Genomic DNA, 20,173 nt, shown 5'->3' with positions numbered 1-20,173 from the left:
ACACAATGGATGGATTTATGGATGATTTGCTATACGTTCAAAGGACAAAGGACAAAACATGGATTTTATTGTTTTTTTGGTCATGTTTAACGGAACAGATGACGCTGCAACTTCTCGGTCTCCCTCAATTTATTAGTTTATTAGTTTTAAATACCTCCTGATTTTTCTACGATTTTTTAAGGATTTTTTTTGGGTCAACTCAATGTTTGATAAATCCTTAAGTCAGAAATAACCGCGTAAAAAGTAATCCTAGTATATCCTATCAATTACAAGCATACCTCGATAGTTCGTACCCTCGATAGTGCGTTCCCTCGATTGTACGAACATTTCACCTTGATGAAAAAAAATTCGTTCAATTTTCTATATGATTTTAGTTAAAATTTGAATATGCTTTGATCATGGCATATGCGTGGGTCCTTCATATATCAGGGTGGCCAGTGAATTTTAAATTTCAAATTCCCGGTTATTTCCCGGTTTTCTCCCGGTATTTTGAAAAATTTCCCGGTGCAAAAAATATGTAAGTATTAGAGAAAAAAAATCAAAAACCCACGAATTCATAAATATAAAAAATAGAAAAAAAAATCATTTAAACAATTATACTGCAACTGCAAAATTAAATGTAGAAGAGTGATTTTTGCTGGCTAAATAATACTATTTTTTTACTTAATTAGTTTGCTTTTTTTTCTAGTAAGAGTGAACTCATGACAAATTATTTAGACATTGCGATTCAGCAGAAAATATCGAAAAAAAAATTTAAACATCTCCTCTGTATCGCATTTATTCAAACCATTCAACAATTTGATAATAAACCTAATTTTCTAAGAACATGTGTACAATGTCGAAAGTCCATATTCTTGTTAACGTTTGAAAGTATAGTTCGTCTGTTCGTCCATAAACGAGAATACCGAACCTAAACCTCATATCTCGCTTAACTTTTCAAAAGGTCCTAAGTAACATTTTTTTCATGAATTAATTTGAGTACTGCAATCAAAAGCTTTCATGTTGTTCTGTTGATTGCGCTATTCAAATTAATTCATGAAAAAAATGTTACTTAGGACCTTTTGAAAAGTTAAGCGAGATATGATGTCACGAATTAATATAATGTGTAACTGTGAATCAATTTTCCATCGCCACAACTCTTTGATGCATCTTGAGGATCGTGTAAGCCAAATTTGATTGATTTTTGTTGAGAACAAGATTATTGTTGAAAACGAAGATCTTTTCAGCTTTTTTGAATGGCTTTGGAAATGTTTCAATATTTAAAATAAAAGAGGAGGGATAACAAATATATTTATTTGGACAAATTGGAGAACCTAATAGCCTATTCAGATTGGGCTATTTATGACTTTGTTAAATGAGAGGGTATCCAATTATTACGAGGTGTTCAGACTGCAGCAAGATAATATATCTTGACGTTTCCATGTTTCCTCATTTGCACGCTAATACAGGGTTGAATTCAAGGAGAGTTTTAAAATTTAATTTGCGAAATCAAGCATTTGTGTGGCGACAATCGAACATTTTTTTCTGAACAAAGTTTCTACGAAAAAAAATATGAAAAGGGATTTTCGAAGAATATTTGAAGCTCTCATTAAGGATAATGAGCGAAGCTACATTCATTAGTTGGGTGCGCCGTTCTTCAGGGAATCAGACTATTCCTCAATTTATTTTTAAGTCTAAAAAGTATTTTGATTCTGTACTATGATCGAACGGAGATTTGATAGAAAAATTTAGATACTTTTGGGAATTCTCACAAATAAATAAAAAGGACAATTGGACCAATTTTCAAGAAATATTATCGAACTAAAATGTATTTCCACCAGTATCTCCATGTATGAAGGGCAACTCAGCAATTTAATTTTTTTCAAAATGGAAACGGAATCATTGCGTTCTATTCGACAATCAATGATACAGCTTCTAATAAAATCGAATCGTGCGAAATGTGTGAATGTGATATAAACTGGATTTTGGATGAATTAATGCATTACCAATCCATGTTTTATTTAAGGTTTTTCTACTTTATATATACATCCCATTCAAATCGTGCAGTTGTCCCACGTGAAAATGTTAAAATCCAAAGTATACTAAGCCATTCAAGGAGCAGAATTGAAACAATTTATGAAATCATGTTTATTCATCAAATATATTCGTTTTACAACCATTCCTACGTTTTAAATTGTCTTCCGCATTGGCCCTTGAACTTTGAAAATTAATTCGATTTGTTCTATCAAATCTAGGTTTAAGTTAAATACTTCATTTTAATTCCAGATAGTATCTGTTTTTTTAAACAATTGTATCTTTGCCAGCGAAAGTGGTACATGTGACATTGAGTAAATTTTACAGGAGACGTATTTTTCCGAAAACTTCAAAAATAAAATTCAAATTAGCCATTTTCTGCATCTTAACTGTACCAACGTGTTATGACTGATGTGCCTAAAGGTAGTAATGAGAAATATGCGAAGTATCTTTACAAATTTCAAGTTTGGTGGAACAAAATGCACATGTACCACTATTAATGGGAGCAAAATGCAACAGAAACCTAAAATCGTTGCATGTAAAAGTGGTACATGTACATTTTTAAAATTATTTTAAACGGCAGTAAACCATCTTGAAATTCAAAATAGGGTTAAAATCTGTTGCGGAAACATCAATGTTGAACAATTTTCTTTTCAATAAGCTGTTTTTAGTGAGTATAACTGCACATGTACCACTTTTCCTGACAACGAAATTGCCAGAAATACCAGAAATTAGACAATGCATATCTCCAGATTTAGTTGTCAAAAATCACTTTTTCGTTATTCCCTTACTATACCTTTGCTCGCAGAAGCAATTGGAGTAAAAAACACAAAATCGACAAAAATGGTTTATGTACCACTTTCGCTGGCACCGGTTCAATTCATGTTGAATAAGTGGAGAATAAATAATTATCATCATTATTTTTCATCATATAAAATGCTTTCCACAAAATCATCACAATCCGAGTTATTCTTCAGCGCTCAGAAGATTTTTCCATCTAACATGCATTCGACCCTGCTGCGACAGAAAGAGCATGACTGTCAACTACGAAACGAAATGAAAACAGAGAGAATTTTCTCTCTGGCAAAGAGAGCGTGACGCTTGTCAGTTTTGTTTTGTTGAATTTCTCCCTGCATCCCAGTTAGAACGAAAGCTCTCTCGTAATAATTGTTCGTAATAAGTTCTTTTTAGCGGGTATCTTTTGACAGCGCAAAATGTATGGAATATTACGTAAATAATGACATCATAAAGCGTATTTACCCTGAAACGCCAATTATTATGTCATTAATGGCGTAATCTGAATAGGCTATAATAAAAGGAATCGATTGAGATAATTAAAATTTAAGGAAAGTTCAAATCAGATTTAATACAAATAATGTTGGGGTTGTATATAAGACACGACCGCTCGACGTAAACTACGTAAAACCAAATATAGTACACTGAACCAATCATTCCGCTATATATAGAAGAGATGGAACCCCATCCCACCCACACTACTACTCAGCTTTAGCAGCCTCTCCCACTCTATGAGGGAATAGGGACTCAACTGTCTAGCAGCACACTCCACTTCAATAATGGATAATACCCTAAAAGTAGGCAATTAACAAGGATTGGAACACGCTGTATAGGAGATGCATGATACATGAAAGAACTAAAATTTTCAATAGTTTATCGCTAATAATCAAAAGTTTCAAAACTACTGGCAAATTGGTGGATTGTTTGCGAATTGATTGATATATAAATCTTTAAAATCCATTAAAATATAAAGGACCTATAAATGTTACCAATCTTACATGATTTCGTGACGGTTCCCAATTTTGAAATTTTCATTTGGCACTCAGTATCCGAGCCTTCCCCTTAGACGTAGTTTACGTCAAAAAATCGGTGCAATCAAAGTTGATTACTCGTGTTCCAGGTATAAGTAACCCGGCGTTGTTATTAATTATTATGTCTGAAACTCAACTTTAGCCAACTTGATTGAATGGGATATCTAGGGTCTTCATAAATACATGACCTACTTTAGAAATTTGTAAACTCTGAAATATAATAGAATGAGCAAATGAGTCTACCAATTCTCTCATGATGTTTGAGATTACTGCACTATTTTTTACAAAGAGACAAATGCAGATTTGAAAATTTTCCCGGTGGTTATTAAATTTCCCGCATATTTCCCGACATTTTCCCGGTGATTTTCAATTCCCGGTTTTTTCCCGGTTCTCCCGGTTTTCCCGGTTCGCTGGTCACCATGATATATGCTTCGTAATAATTTCACATCTGATTGATTTAAACACCATCTATCCACTTGCCAGTGACATTTTTTCGAAAAAAGCTTCTGCATTGACCTTCACCTCAATAAAAATCGAAATAATAAAACACTAGGCTGACCTTTTCAAATCTCTATCAAACCTAGTATTCGCTTCGCGAAATTCAACACATGCCGTTATTTTACCGCGGATTACTGTCACTTAACTTCTCATTCCGCACGTTGAATAATCTGATGAACTCATTTGAAACAGCGCAACAAAAATTTACAGGGCAACAAAAAGAAAACAATGCGCATCACAAAACATCGTTATAAATGTGCAGTACATTCATGCGCCTTGACCTTGAGACGCCAGAAACCATAAAAAAAACTGCGAGCCCTAAATTTGAGTACCGTGCTGTGCCCTTATTCCAATCAGCGCCTAATTCCGTTCACGCAAGACAAAATAATAAATAATGAAGAATTTTTGTAAAAAAATAACAGGAACATATTTTTATACTTTTCTTCGGTTATATATGCATGAAATGAAATGAAAAGCAGCGTCCTTTTTAGCAATATTTAGTGAAAATTTCAACAAAATTTGTTGATCGTCACTACAGGCGCCATTTTGACTGTTTTCATTAACCCACTTGCTAAGAACATCTGTCATAATATTCAAGCATTTTTAGGTGAAAATTTGCCCTTAATTTGAAACAAAACTGCATAACAAGATATAACAGGTAACATTGCAGTGTATTACTTAATCGTTGTCTGTATTTTGCCGATATAAAATGCTGAAAAGTGAAACATATCTTGACCGGAATAAGGGTACATGTAAATCAACTCGTTCCTTATTCCGTTCTATGGGTCTGGAGGATGGATTCCGAAAATTCCATTCGTGAGGAAATAATCTATAAGTTAGGAAAGGTACATCGTACATTAATGAAGCCATGAAGAATGATGAACTTTTGAAATTCGATCCTGCAAGCAATCAGACCGAAAGGAACTCCGTTCATAACTCTACGCAAAATGGTTATGGGAACGTTTTTCAATTCATGCCTGAAAAACGCAGTTTTTTTTCAGTTGTTGGTGAATGGCGAATTGTCAAGTGGTTCTTCTTATTGGCATTACATCCCCACACTGGGACAGAGCCGCCTCGCAGCTTAGTGTTCATTAAGCACTTCCACAGTTATTAACTGCGAGGTTTCTAAGCCAAGTTACTATTTTTGCATTCGTATATCATGAGGCTAACACGATGATACATTTATGCCCAAGGAAGTCGAGACAATTTCCAATCCGAAAATTGCATAGACCGGCACCGCGAATCGAACCCAGCCACCCTCAGCATGGTCTTGCTTTGTAGCCGCGTGTCTTACCGCACGGCTAAGGAGGGCCCCACAAACAGAGACATTGTTTTGGAAGATTCATGTCAAAATTAAAGGCCTAGTATCCAGGCTCAAGTCAAAATTACGTTGCGGATAAAGTGGGAAACTCCGATAGTGAATCGTATCTCCCTTTATCTGTGGTACCTAATGCTACTGAGCTGGTAAGCTAACATTAATGTTCATGTTGAACTCGTATGGTAAGTGAAACAAACGAAAAAACAACCAACTAAGGAAATATCATTCATTGTATTTTAAATTTGGAAGAAAATAACATTTTATGTTTTTTATTGGCAATAATAACGAATGAAAAGATGCATTTGTGATAAAATGTATGTCTGATATTAACATCTCCAAGAAATCAAATGTTTTTCGAGTGATTGGAATTAGGAACACTAATGAACGGATTTAGAAACAATGTCATTTGAGATTATTGGAATTAGGACCACACAATTGCTCAAGTTTATTTCAACTATTGGAACCTAAGTCTATGAATGCATCCCAACATATTTTATTTTCAATTGTATATGGGTCGTACATGTGCCAGTTTGGTCGTCAGATCCCAACCCGACCACACAACCTCACACAACCCTACTTCATTGAGCGCCGTTGCTGATGAAGCAAGTGTGTAGGAGCCGGACATTACTAAATACTCATCCTACTTGGTTGACATGTGTACAAAAATACATTTGAGAGAGTTAGTTCTGAAAATGTATTGCGAGAGATCGGCTGGTACCTGGTGCTGGGAATTTGGTTTCATCAGTACCCGCTAAGCTGCGGTGGACGACGGAGGTCCTTCGTAGCTTAGTAGGGAAAGCACCTGTCATGCGAACTGGGGTCGTGGGATCAAACCCCACCGAAGGGGCGGTTACCCTCCAATACCTTTTCTGAACTAAATCTATCACATGTTGTACATATGCATAATCAAGTTTCAGACATAGTAATATGATAATGTAGTTTTTTTTAGTTTGATTCGAATAATTTACAAAAAAAAAACATATTTTTGCAGCACATAATGCTTTTTGGGCCAGTGATGCCAGATTTCCACTGAATATGTTTTAATGATGTAAAGTTATTTTTGCAATTCCTGATCATAATACCTGGTTTACAGTTTGTCTTTGATTTATAAAACGGCCTACTTTTCCATCCCAAGTCCTGGTGTTAGGTGGGACGCTAAACAGCCCTGACACGACGGCCCTCCGACGAGACAGGAGGTTTGCGCAGGCCCAATAAGCCGCCTTTAAAAACAACTATTACGAACGACATAGAAGATAATACGACTCGATACAATCGGCAACGACCTAGGCGACGAAAAAAGGATCACGATTGGAAGCTTGGAACATGGAACTGCAAGTCGCTAGGCTTCGCAGGTTGCGACAGGATAATCTACGATGAATTACATTCCCGTAACTTCGATGTCGTAGCGCTGCAGGAAATCTGCTGGACAGGACAGAAAGTGTGGAAAAGCGGGCATCGAGCGGCTACCTTCTACCAAAGCTGTGGCACCACCAACGAGCTGGGAACCGGCTTCATAGTGCTGGGAAAGATGCGCCAACGCGTGATTGGGTGGCAGCCAATCAACGCAAGGATGTGCAAGCTGAGGATTAAAGGCCGTTTCTTCAACTATAGCATCATCAACGTGCACTGCCCACACGAAATGAGATCCGACGACGAGAAAGAAGCGTTCTATGCGCAGCTGGAGCAGACATACGATGGATGCCCACTGCGGGACGTCAAAATCGTCATCGGTGACATGAACGCTCAGGTAGGAAGGGAGGAAATGTATAGACCGGTCATCGGACCGAATAGTCTGCATACCGTATCGAACGACAACGGCCAACGATGCATATACTTTGCAGCCTCCCGCGGAATGGTAGTCCGAAGCACTTTCTTCCCCCGCAAGAATATCCACAAGGCCACATGGAAATCACCTAATCAAGTAACGGAAAACCAAATCGACCACGTTCTAATCAACGGCAAATTCTTCTCCGACATCACGAACGTACGCACTTACCGCAGTGCGAATATTGAATCCGACCACTACCTCGTCGCAGTATGTCTGCGCTCAAAATTCTCGACGGTGATCAACACGCGTCGGAGTCGTCCGCCGCGGCTTAACATTGGGCGGTTACAAGACGGTAGACTAGCCCAAGACTACGCGCAGCAGCTGGAAGTGGCACTCCCAACGGAAGAGCAGCTAGGCGCAGCATCTCTTGAAGATGGCTGGAGAGATATTCGATCCGCCATTGGAAGCACCGCAACCGCTGCACTAGGCACGGTGGCTCCGGATCAGAGAAACGACTGGTATGACGGCGAATGTGAGCAGTTAGTTGAGGAGAAAAATGCAGCATGGGCGAGATTGCTGCAACACCGCATGAGGGCGAACGAGGCACGATACAAACGGGCGCGGAACAGACAAAACTCGATTTTCCGGAGGAAAAAGCGCCAGCAGGAAGATCGAGACCGTGAAGAGACGGAGGAACTGTACCGCGCTAATAACGCACGAAAGTTCTATGAGAAGTTGAACCGTTCACGTAAGGGCCACGTGCCGCAGCCCGATATGTGTAAGGACATAAACGGGAACCTTCTTACGAACGAGCGTAAGGTGATCCAAAGGTGGCGGCAGCACTACGAAGAGCACCTGAATGGCGATATGGCAGACAACGGTGGCGGTATGGTAATGAACCTAGGAGCACGCGCGCAGGACATGCGACTTCCGGCTCCGAATCTCCAGGAAATCCAGGAGGAGATCAGCCGGCTGAAAAACAACAAAGCCCCTGGAGTTGACCAACTACCAGGAGAGCTGTTTAAACACGGTGGTGAAGCAGTGGCTAAAGCGCTGCACTGGGTGATTACCAAGGTTTGGGAGGATGAGGTTCTGCCGCAGGAGTGGATGGAAGGTGTGGTGTGTCCCATCTACAAAAAGGGCGATAAGCTGGAATGTAGCAACTACCGCGCAATCACATTGCTGAACGCCGCCTACAAGGTACTCTCCCAAATTTTATGCCGCCGACTAACACCAATTGCAAGAGAGTTCGTGGGGCAGTACCAGGCAGGATTTATGGGTGAACGCTATACCACAGACCAGGTGTTCGCCATACGTCAGGTATTGCAGAAATGCCGCGAATACAACGTGCCCACACATCATCTATTTATCGACTTCAAAGCCGCATATGATACAATCGATCGGGACCAGCTATGGCAGCTAATGCACGAAAACGGATTTCCGGATAAACTGATACGGTTGATCAAGGCGACGATGGATCGGGTGATGTGCGTAGTTCGAGTTTCAGGGGCATTCTCGAGTCCCTTCGAAACGCTTAGAGGGTTACAGCAAGGTGATGGTCTTTCGTGTCTGCTATTCAACATCGCTTTGGAAGGAGTAATACGAAGGGCAGGGATTGACACGAGTGGTACGATTTTCACGAAGTCCGTCCAGTTATTTGGTTTTGCCGACGACATTGATATCATGGCACGTAACTTTGAGAGGATGGAGAAAGCCTACATCAGACTGAAAAGCGAAGCTAAACGGATTGGACTAGTCATCAACACGTCGAAGACGAAGTACATGATAGGAAGAGGCTCAAGAGAGGTCAATGTGAGCCACCCACCACGAGTTTCTATCGGTGGTGACGAAATCGAGGTGGTTGAAGAATTCGTGTACTTGTGCTCACTGGTGACCGCCAATAACGATACCAGCAGAGAAATTCGGAGACGCATAGTGGCTGGAAATCGTACGTACTTTGGACTCCGCAAGACGCTCCGATCGAATAGAGTTCGCCGCCGTACCAAACTGACTATCTACAAAACGCTTATAAGACCGGTAGTTCTCTACGGACACGAGACCTGGACGATGCTCGTGGAGGACCAACGCGCACTGGGAGTTTTCGAAAGGGAAGTGTTGCGTACCATCTATGGTGGGGTGCAGATGGCGGACGGTACGTGGAGGAGGCGAATGAACCACGAGTTGCATCAGCTGTTGGGAGAACCATCCATCGTTCACACCGCGAAAATCGGAAGACTGCGGTGGGCCGGGCACGTAGCCAGAATGTCGGACAGTAATCCGATGAAAATGGTTCTCGACAACGATCCGACGGGAACAAGAAAGCGAGGTGCACAGCGGGCAAGGTGGATCGATCAGGTGGAGGACGACTTGCGGACCCTCCGCAGACTGCGTGGTTGGCGAAGTGCAGCCATGGACCGAGCTGAATGGAGAAGTCTTTTATGTGCAGCACAGGCCACTCCGGCCTTAGTCTGATGATAAATAAATAAATACTTTTCCATCCCAACGAAATGGGTGATGTAATGACCATTATGCAACTCAAATGGGTTGCATAAATTTCATTATAGCCCTCATTTGGGTGTTGTAATGAAAAACCAACATTGGGACAGTAGTTACATGACTGCATACTGCTCAATTAGCTCTGCTGGTGGGCTTCAAAAGTTCAGTTTTCAAGTTTTGCTCCCGTTAACATCAGTTTGAACTACTCGTGGATTACACATACACATATTGTAAAAGTGCCTGCTGCTCCTGCTAAAACGCATTCGGGCGGCCGATGTTCGGCGAATTAGATAAATCCAATTTGGTAAAAAAAAACATTTTTTCCTTGAAGAGGGCATATATTTCAGACAGATTCGCTAGAACCAAACGCTTCTGCTTCTGCACCCGTTTTCCTCCTTCACGCACGCTTTTGTACTCTTTTTTTCCTGCCAGTTCCTTGTTTACGTCGGCCTCGCGAAAGAAATCCTGAACTTTTTGTACGATTTCTTGTTGGAGGGGATTACTCCTCTTAAGATTGGGGCAGCACAAAATACCTTTTGTGTCAACACATTTTTTCATGTTCCTTACTAAGCGTTCTGAACTCTGAAATTCGCCTGAAGATAATAAAATTTTGATAATTATGTCAGAACATAAATTTATAATCAATAAGGGGTGGCCCATAAACCACGATATATTTTCGAGCCCCATCTTCTTTAATTCCTTAGTACAGAGGTTCCCAAACTTTTTGGATAGGCTAGGTGGGTCTAGCAGAATCCAATATTGTTTGCGACCCACAATGTGCAAAATGAATTGATTTTTAGAAATTCAATAAAAAGTGAGTTATATTGAGCGAATTATAATAAATTACTTTATATTCCTTCATTGATTGGATTTGGAATTTCAAACGATTTGGATTAGTTTTGTATTGGATTGAATTTGGATAGGATTTGGATCAGTTTTGGATTGGATTAGATTTGCATCTAAATTGGATCAGATTTTGGTTGAATTTAGATTGGATTAGAATTAGATTGAATTTGGATCTGACTTGAATTGGATTTGTATATGATTTGACTGGATTCTGATTTGCTTTGGTTTGAATTTGGTTCAGATACGGGTTGGATTTCGAATAGATTTTTCAATTGAATTTATATTGTTTTTGGACTGGACATGGATTTTGACGACCAGCACAGTTCAGCATTCATATATTCACCTGTTTTGGATACCTATAGAAAGCTATTTACTTCTTAAAATTTGTTGTTCTTTAGTCATTCGTTTATTAGTATTTCAAATCTAATCATTACTTATAAGATTCAAATCTAAAAGCTGGTATACATTTTTAGGCCAAAAAAGGGACTCAAGTATAAATCAAGAGTTGTCTTTCGCGGCACATCAATGATTATCCCGTGACTGCCCTGGAGGTCGATAAGTGTTTTTGACAAGAAATTGCCTGATAAACTCAAATCCGCTGAGAAATTAAAAAAAATTATACGTATTTTGAGAAAAATGTTATCTTTTATTTTTTTTTAGAAAAATAATGTAGTTGGCAACACTGCTTTGCATCTGAAATATTTTTTATAAAATCTTCACAATATTTCAAGCGGAGAACTGGTACTGACGTTTTTTGTAGCTTTATCAGGGGCAGAGATATCGATTATTGAAAATGGCATGTTTTTTAAAATCTTCAAAAACGGGGAGGAGTGTTTGGCCAGAGGGGCGGCTCAAACGGACCGACCAAATGCTTTTTTTGAAATGTGGGCCCAAAGTAAATAGATACACCTATTTTGGTTGGAATTCATAGTATTCACCTGCAAGTTTTCACTTTTTCTCGGTCCCTTGGCGCGGAATGACCCAAATAAGATTTACTAAAGCTGCCATATCTCAGCAACGGCGCATTTTACTTTGTATCGTTTTGGACTGGAAAAAGTCTGTTAAGCTTGAATCCGTTGAGAAATCGAAGAAGAAAATATACGTATTTTGAGAAAAATGCTTTTTTATTATTTTGTTAGAAAAATAATATAGTTGGCAACACTGCTTAGCATTCAAAGCATTTTTTCTAAAAACTTCATCAAATTTCAAGCGGAAAACTGGTATTAAAGTTTCTTGTAGCTTTATCGGGGGCTGAGATATCGATATTTGAAAATAGCATGTTTTTAAAAATCTCCAAAAACAGGGAGGGGTTTCTGGTCGAAGGGGCGGTTCAATCACCATGGTCATATGGTTATTCAAAATAATGGACCATAATTAATATGTGCTAGGTATTTTTCATTATTTTTAAATAGGTTAATTGCACGTGCTCGGTCACTTGGCGCGGAATGACCCATATAGAAAATGACACTATGTAGCGAAATTGCAGCTTCAAAATACTTAACGGCTGTTTTTTAGAGTTTTTAGACATAGCGCATTGTCTTAGGTGAACGGAATAAGGGCACAGCACGGTACTGCAAATTCATATATTATGAATCGAATAAAAGCCGCTTCTTATACCAACTTCAATGTTACCCCACTGGACACATTATCGTCAAATTGACCTTACCAAAGTAATTTACAATGTTTTATTACCTGTATAATGCGAGAAAAATATTCAAAAATATAATACATCATTTTGAAAAAAACTACCTTTTGACCCTATTATTATTATTATCTTTATTAGTGAGGTTTTCGGCCCTGGGCCGGTTCACCTCATAACCTTTGACCCTCTTTTTAAGGATTCGTTCCCCTGTGTGGCTTGGCGGCCTCTCGCCGCTGGGGATTGGTGGCGGCGTGAGTCAACATGAATCAATTCCGTGTATTGACACATTCCGGCGTGACGTTACAACGTTTTGTCGTACTTCAAAATGGTTTTTTGGAGGAAACTTGCATAAAACATCAGTAAACATATGCATATTATTACATATTCTGAATCCTTATAAAATTTCGGATCGAATAGATGTTCATTTTCATTTAATTTATTTAGTCTACATCTAAACAGATAACACTGAATCAACAATTTGACGCCACAATACACGGTTCGAGGCCGCATCTCTCCATTCTCGAATACGCCCCACGCTCGCCAAGTCGTTTGGACCTGGTCTGCCCATCTTGCTCGCTTCGCTCCACGCCGTCTCGTACCTCGTCTCGTACCTCGGATCGGTAGCGAACATCATCTTTGCAGGGTTGCTGTCCGGCATTCTTGCAACATGTCCTGCCCATCGTACCCTTCCGGCTTTAGCTACCTTCTGGATACTGGGTTCGCCGTAGAGTTGGGCGAGCTCGTGGTTCATTCTTCGCCGCCACACACCGTCCTCTTGCACACCGCCAAAGATGGTCCTAAGAACCGTCTCTCGAATACTCCGAGTGCTTGCAAGTCCTCCTCGAATCCTTTATGACCGCAGTTTCTTCTGGAGCCCGTAGTAGGCCCGACTTCCACAGATGATGCGCCTTCGTATTTCACGACTAACATTGTTATCAGCCGTTAGCAAGGATCCGAGGTAGACAAATTCCTCGACCACCTCAAAGGTATCCCCGTCTGTCGTAACACTGCTTCCCAGGCGGGCCCTGTCGCGCTCGGTTCCGCCCACAAGCATGAACTTTGACTTTGACGCATTCACCACCAGTCCAACTTTTGTTGTTTCACGTTTCAGGCGGGTGTACAGTTCTGCTATCTTTGCAAATGTTCGGCCGACAATGTCCATGTCGTCCGCGAAACAAATAATTTGACTGGATCTGTTGAAAATCGTACCCCGGCTGTTACACCCGGCTCACCGCATGACACCTTCTAGCGCAATGTTGAACAACAGGCATGAAAGTTCATTCCCTTGTGGTCCTTGTGGTCCCCGGTGCGATTCAAACGAACTGGAGTGTTCGTCCAAAATCTTCACACAGTTTTGCACACCATCTACCGTTACTTTGATCAGTCTTTTAAGCTTCCCAGGGAAGCTGTTCTCGTCCATCATTTTCCATAGCTTTACGCGGTCTATACTGTCGTATGTCGCCTTGAAATCAACGAACAGATAGTGCGTTGGGACCTGGTATTCACGGCATTTTTGAAGAATTTGCCGTACAGTAAAGATCTGGTCCGTTGTCGAGCGGCCGTCAACGAAGCCGGCTTGATAACTTCCCACGAACTCATTCACTAATGGTGACAGACGACGGAAGATGATCTGGGATATCACTTTGTAGGCGGCATTAAGGATGGTGATCGCTCGAAAGTTCTCACACTCCAGCTTGTCGCCTTTCTTGTAGATGGGGCATATGACCCTTCCTTCCACTCCTCCGGTAGCTGTTCAGTTTCCCAGATTCTGACTATCAATTTGTGCAGGCAAGTGGCTAGCTTTTCCAGGCCCATCTTGATGAGCTCAGCTCCGATACCATCCTTACCAGCTGCTTTATTGGTCTTTAGCTGTTGGATGTCATGCTTAACTTCCCTCAAGGTGGAGGCTGGTTGGCTTCCATCGTCCGCTGAACTGACGTAGTCATCTCCTCCGCTGCCTGTACTCTCAGCGCCATTCAAATGTTCCTCGTAGTGCTGCTTCCACCTTTCGATCACCACACGTTCGTCCGTCAAGATGCTCCCATCCTCATCCCGGCTCATTTCGGCTCGGGGCCGAAGCCTTTGCGGGATGCGTTGAGCTTCTGATAGAACTTGCGTGTTTCTTGAGAACGGCACAGCTCTTCCATATCCTCGCATTCCGCTTCTTCCAGGCGGCGTTTCTTCTCCTGAAAAAGGCGGGTCTGCTGTCTCCGCTTCCGTCTATAACGTTCCACGTTCTGCCGAATACCTTGCTGCAGCGCGACCGCCCGCGTTGCGTCCTTCTCCTCCAGAATCTGTCTGCACTCTTCGTTCCGTCGACTTCGTCCCATATACCCGACGTTGTTCTCCGCTGCGTCGTCAATGGCTGCTTTGACTGTATTCTAGGAGTCCTCAAGAGGGGCCCCATCGAGCTCACCCTCTTCCGGCAACGCTGTCTCGAGATACTGCGCGTATGCAACATTGTTGATGACGGATAGTTTTGGACGCAGTTCAACCATCACCAGATAGTGGTCAGAGTCGATGTTAGCGCCACGATATGTTCTGACGTCGATAATGTCGGAGAAGTGCCGCCCATCAATCAGAACGTGATCGATTTGTGATTCTGTCTGCAGTGGTGATCTCCAGGTGTACCGATACGGGAGGCTGTGTTGGAAGTAGGTGCTGCGAATGGCCATATTCTTGGAGGCAGCGAAATCAATTAGTCGTAGGCCGTTTTCGTTCGTCAGCCGGTGAGCGCTGAAGTACCCAATAGGTGTGGCTCGGTTGTTTTTTATTTTTTCCTGTTTAAAATGCGGCGGCGAACTTCAGTAATGTATTCCATTCCAACTAAATGGTAAAGTTCGAATGAAAACCGTACACTTTCAATTTTCACTTTTTCACATATTTTGACGGGAGGAAAACAGTTTCGCATCCGTATTTCTTCAAATTTCCATTCATTTATCGGATAAAAACTAAAATTGCAGAGCAGTTTTGTACATATATCAACCTCAGTTTAGATACATTGAATCAATGCAGTTTATTAGGTAAACTTTCGTATCATAACAAGTGATTACAGTGATGAACTTTATCAAATATTAAAAAAAACACTTTAATAAAGAAATAAAAAAAATCGTCTTTATCTTTATCTTTATTTTTTATCTTTATCTTTGTCATAACGTCCATAAGAGCCTGTACAGTCGTATCTGATGCCATTTACTCATTTTTAACCACTTCCTACGTATGTTTTTTGCATCCTTGACTATCTCATTGGTCTTCCTGAGTTCCCGCTTCATCATTGCCCAAAAATTTCGATCGGACGACATTCACGCCAGTTCGGCGGATTCATGTCCTTAAGGACGAAATGCACCGAATTAGTCTCATACCAGTCTAGCATGCTTTTAGAATAATGACCAATATAAAGGTTTTTCATTGTGCTACTCCAAAAATGGCAAAAGACGTCTCAGTCTCATAAATTTCACCATTGATGGTACTTGCTGTGACGAAAATTTCGCTTCGCTTTCCACAGGTACAAATGGCCTGCCGAATGAGGAACTTCGATGCAAATTTTGGTATTGTCTTTTTTTGAAACGATCATTTACTTGGAATTTATCCTTCCCGGTGTAAAATTCCTGCCCTGGCGTTTGTTGGAGGTCAGCTTTGACATATGTTTTGTATTTGATCAACAGCTCCGTGTAGAGCTTCCTAGCACCGGTCTTGGCAACAGTTTGCTACCGTTCATCGCGGTTTGTGAGGTTTTGAACCTTTTAGGCTTTTAATCCAGCTCTTGCCTACACCTTCGGGACGTAACGCCGATCTTTTTGCAACATAAATATTGAAATGTTGGGATTTATGGTGAATTTACTTTTAACCTTCCCCCTGTCTTCCTACATGCTGCTCCCGGTTTGCTTCTTGCTCCACGCTTGTGATCCAAAGTCAATGGAAAGTTGAACCTTTTTAGCACTCTTGAAATGGTTGAGTTACAGATTTTCAGCATTTTTCCTAAAGTAAGATGGGACAGCTTCGGATTTTCCATGTCAGCGTACATTTTTTTCACGCTTCTCCACTTGATTCACTTCCACTTTGAACGCAACAAATCACACAACTACGCCATTCACAAGGTGCAAACAATACATTTCAAAGAGAAACTGTGTAAAATTTGGTTGATTTCCGCAAGTTGGAAAAAGTTATAGCCAGTTTTAAGTGTTGCAATAATTTCGTGTTGGCTCATAGGCTGAAGCTGTGAACCTCTAAATACGATTTATGCCAAAGGTAAAAGAAGTTATGTTGAAAAATATTTGGATTCAGTATCGGGTTTTTTTTGTTTTAAAAATTTTAAGAGTGTGTGTCCGATAAAAGAAATAAAAGTTTATTTCAACAGATTTCATCCCGAACTTTGCTTATGTATGATCTTTGATTAAAATCAAATTTGATAACTTTGAAGCTTTCGTTTTAATTTTATGTACATTTACTTTACTGACAAGCAACTCTTTTCACCCTACTGAATATCAATGACTGAATCAACTTTGCAGGGGAATCGTTTCATACATGGTTGTTGATAATCGTTTATGTTCGTAGCTCTCGTTTCTAAGCCAAAGTAAATTAGCGCAGCACTTCAACATATTCTCATTTTTTCTATTTCAGGGCTGGGGCTGTGGATACCGAACGCTACAATCTATTTGCTCGTGGATCATCCAGAACAAAGACCTAGACAAAGAAGTTCCAAACATTCCAACTGTCCAGCAGACGCTAGTGGAAATTAAGGACAAACCGGAACGATTTTTCGGTTCTCGCGAGTGGATCGGCACGCTGGAAGCCATCTACGTCATCGATACCCTGTTCGACGTTTCCTGCAAGGTCATACACATATCCAAAAAAGATAGCATTACCAAACATAGTGACACGCTGAAGGATTATTTCGAAACGTACGGCGGTTTGATTATGATGGGCGGTGACATGGATGCAGCGTCAAAGGGCATTGCCGGAATCCATGTCAGTGACGATCAGGATACATATCTGCTGGTCATCGATCCTCACTTTGTGGGAAAAATTAAAACCAAAGAAGAACTGTACACGAAAAGCTATGTGAAGTGGCAGAAAGTGGACGAGTTTGTAGACAGTTCGTTCTACAATCTTTGCCTTCCGATGTTGAAGGTGAAGGATGCCCTCTAAAACTTGCACGCATTCTCCAACATAGTTGATATGGAAAACATTCAAGAAGAAATGTTACTTAGATTAAGGATATTATAGCATCACATAACGAAACGATCGCACATTTTCATTGGAAACATAGTTCATCGTAAGTACACTGTACGAAAGTAGTATGGAATAGCATTTATTTGTATATAAGTATGCCTATTGTCCTCACAACATACAACAAAACTTCCGTTCAGTTACACTATGCTCCTGTTTGAAATTGGGATGTTCAACTGTGTTCATCAGAGCACAGTTTCTATTTGATGGCTACGCTACCATTTCGTTATTTTTGGTCCTTTTTGGCAAGTGTATACTGTGACTCCCAAAAAGGTCCTTCACGATCATTGAATACTGCGGTTCTTTAACTTCGTAGTTATTCTACTTGAATTTTTTTTCAGCCACATTCATTGAGTCACAACCACAAATTACAATCATTTAGATTCAAAATTAGGCAACCGGATCATCATGAAATGTAAGGAACAATATTTCATGCGTAATATAGTCCAGTAGTAATAATTCGTGATTAATGCTATACGCTGTTCCGGAAATCATGATAGTAAGTATAGATAAGATAGAGTAATCCCGAATATTTCCAAAACATGAATCATATCTCATATACTAATCTCATTTGAATCAATCTCAAGCGCAGATCAGGCAAAACTCACAGCAGCAGAAGGTTAAAAGCGCACAGCAATGAAGCGCCTGTTTCGCGCCAATGACACCCAAAAGTTAATTAGGATTAATTGTGGCGTTTTACACAATATGATATGTGTAGGGACACAAATAGGGATATGCTCATATGAACCAGTGCGATTGATCCGGAGGGGGCTTAAGCACTTTTTTTTATGCAATGATAATTTGTGACCAAATGGTGAGGTAATCTATTTAGTGTGTGCACTTTATATCTACATGTCTACCTGGTTGGTTATACACACATATACCGGGCGTAATGTAGAGCTCCATAATTTTTGGTCTAGGGTGAAGTTTATCTAGTTTCTCCTTGTTTCCTGACCGTTATTAACAAAAGAAAATCTACATCAAAACTAATACCTGGAGCTGAATTCTGCGGTTATACTGCAGCATCTCTGGACGAAATTTGAAAAATATTGTAGGGCCTGTTTTGGAGTTACGCCTTTTTTAAGACGGTACTGCATGATATCGAAGAAATGCACAGGATTCTGTTTCAACAAGGTTTACATTTTCTCAGTCTTGCCTAAAATCGAAGTCTAGAATGTTTATCGTATATCAATAACCATCTGATTTTTTCTGGATTGTTTAAAGGTTTTAGGAACATGTTGCATGGATTTTGGTCGTTAATTGAAGCCACACAATCAAAAATACGACCGAAACAAAATCGTGTTTAAACAGAATTCTGTGTACAACATCTCATCAATTAAATATTTCTCATCTTCCAAGGTGTCTTCAGCGATAAAAATAGTTATTTCTTCGGAAAATCATTTGGGGATTCCTTCTAAAATTCCTTCACGAGTTTCTTTAGAAATTTCTTTAGCATTTTCCTCGGAAATATTTTAACGAAAAGAATTCTTTTTTAATTCGTTCGGAAATACAGATGATGTAAATTATAAGATTGCTGATGTCGCTCCCGCTGGCGGGACGAACGCAAACCGACGTTGGTGAGAAACCAAACATGTACTACAACATGCTGAACAAAAAAAAACTCAAAGGTGCAATCGGGTTCTACGCAAAGGTGACGTTGAACTACGTAACTGTATGTAATGTACAGGTTTTCGACTTTTCTGTTCGATGAGACCAAAGCAACCTTTTTTAAGCCCAGGGTGAATCTGTTTTCGTTGTTTATCCTGTGCTGCTGAGATTGAGTGAAAATTACGAACCCTGGAAGTGTATGTAATTTTTATAACAACATTTGGAAAAGATGATGAAAATAAAATTTTCAAATAATCGCGAATGAACAACACTCTCAAGCGATCACATATCCAAATTATTGATAAAAACTCGCTAGAAAGTAAGAATCGTTCGATAATTGTATCTCGATTCGAAGCATTGGTAAATGCTACTTTTTAACTTATTTTCCTACATTACACCAAAACACAATGCCAAATATCCGATTGAACTTCATTATTGACATTAAATTGGTATTAGTTAGGTTTACATTTAAATGATACTCTATTTCAAAATTTGAAAAGTTATCGCCGATGACAACTCGCCTACTTTTCACACATGAGCTATCAAATGATAATTCCAATAATTATCGCATGAAAATGATTCAGCGAACCGATGCGAACTGAAATAGAGATTAAGCACCCGCCACTAAGTCAGTCAAAACCCACGGTGGTCCATTACAAAAAAGCTAGGCTGTCAACGGCGTTTGGTGGTCATCCTATGAAGGAAGTCAGAGTAGACGCAACAAAGAAGTTTGACATTTGGACATTTGGATTCTTCATCCGAACCATGATGTTTTCGTGTGGGAAACATTCTCGACACCCTGGGCATAGTGTATCCATTGGATTTGCCACACAAGATAAATTCTAATGGAATGGCGGTCATAGGAAGCTCTCAATAAATAACTAAAGAAACGCTAATAGATTATTTGAAAAGGAGGCCATGTTCCAGTT

General features: G+C 40.1%; 1 protein-coding gene across 3 annotated transcripts in view; it reads left to right on the top strand.

Moving 5' to 3' along the window:
* Window positions 1-17,791, top strand: part of LOC134211632 (probable Ufm1-specific protease 1) — a 45,722-nt gene extending 27,931 nt beyond the window's left edge. For all 3 annotated transcript variants that reach the window (XM_062688698.1, XM_062688699.1, XM_062688700.1), the window contains one exon: window positions 17,028-17,791. In XM_062688698.1, coding sequence (XP_062544682.1) covers window positions 17,028-17,555 — 528 coding nt within the window. In that variant the 3' untranslated portion in view covers window positions 17,556-17,791. The remainder of the gene's footprint in view (window positions 1-17,027) is intronic.
* Window positions 17,792-20,173: the final 2,382 nt, after the last annotated feature.

The sequence above is a fragment of the Armigeres subalbatus genome, chromosome 2 (assembly GCF_024139115.2).
Source record: "Armigeres subalbatus isolate Guangzhou_Male chromosome 2, GZ_Asu_2, whole genome shotgun sequence".
In the NCBI taxonomy this organism is placed as follows: Eukaryota; Metazoa; Arthropoda; class Insecta; order Diptera; family Culicidae; genus Armigeres; species Armigeres subalbatus.
Note: the sequence above shows the minus strand (reverse complement) of the source record. Positions and strands in the feature narration are given on the sequence as shown.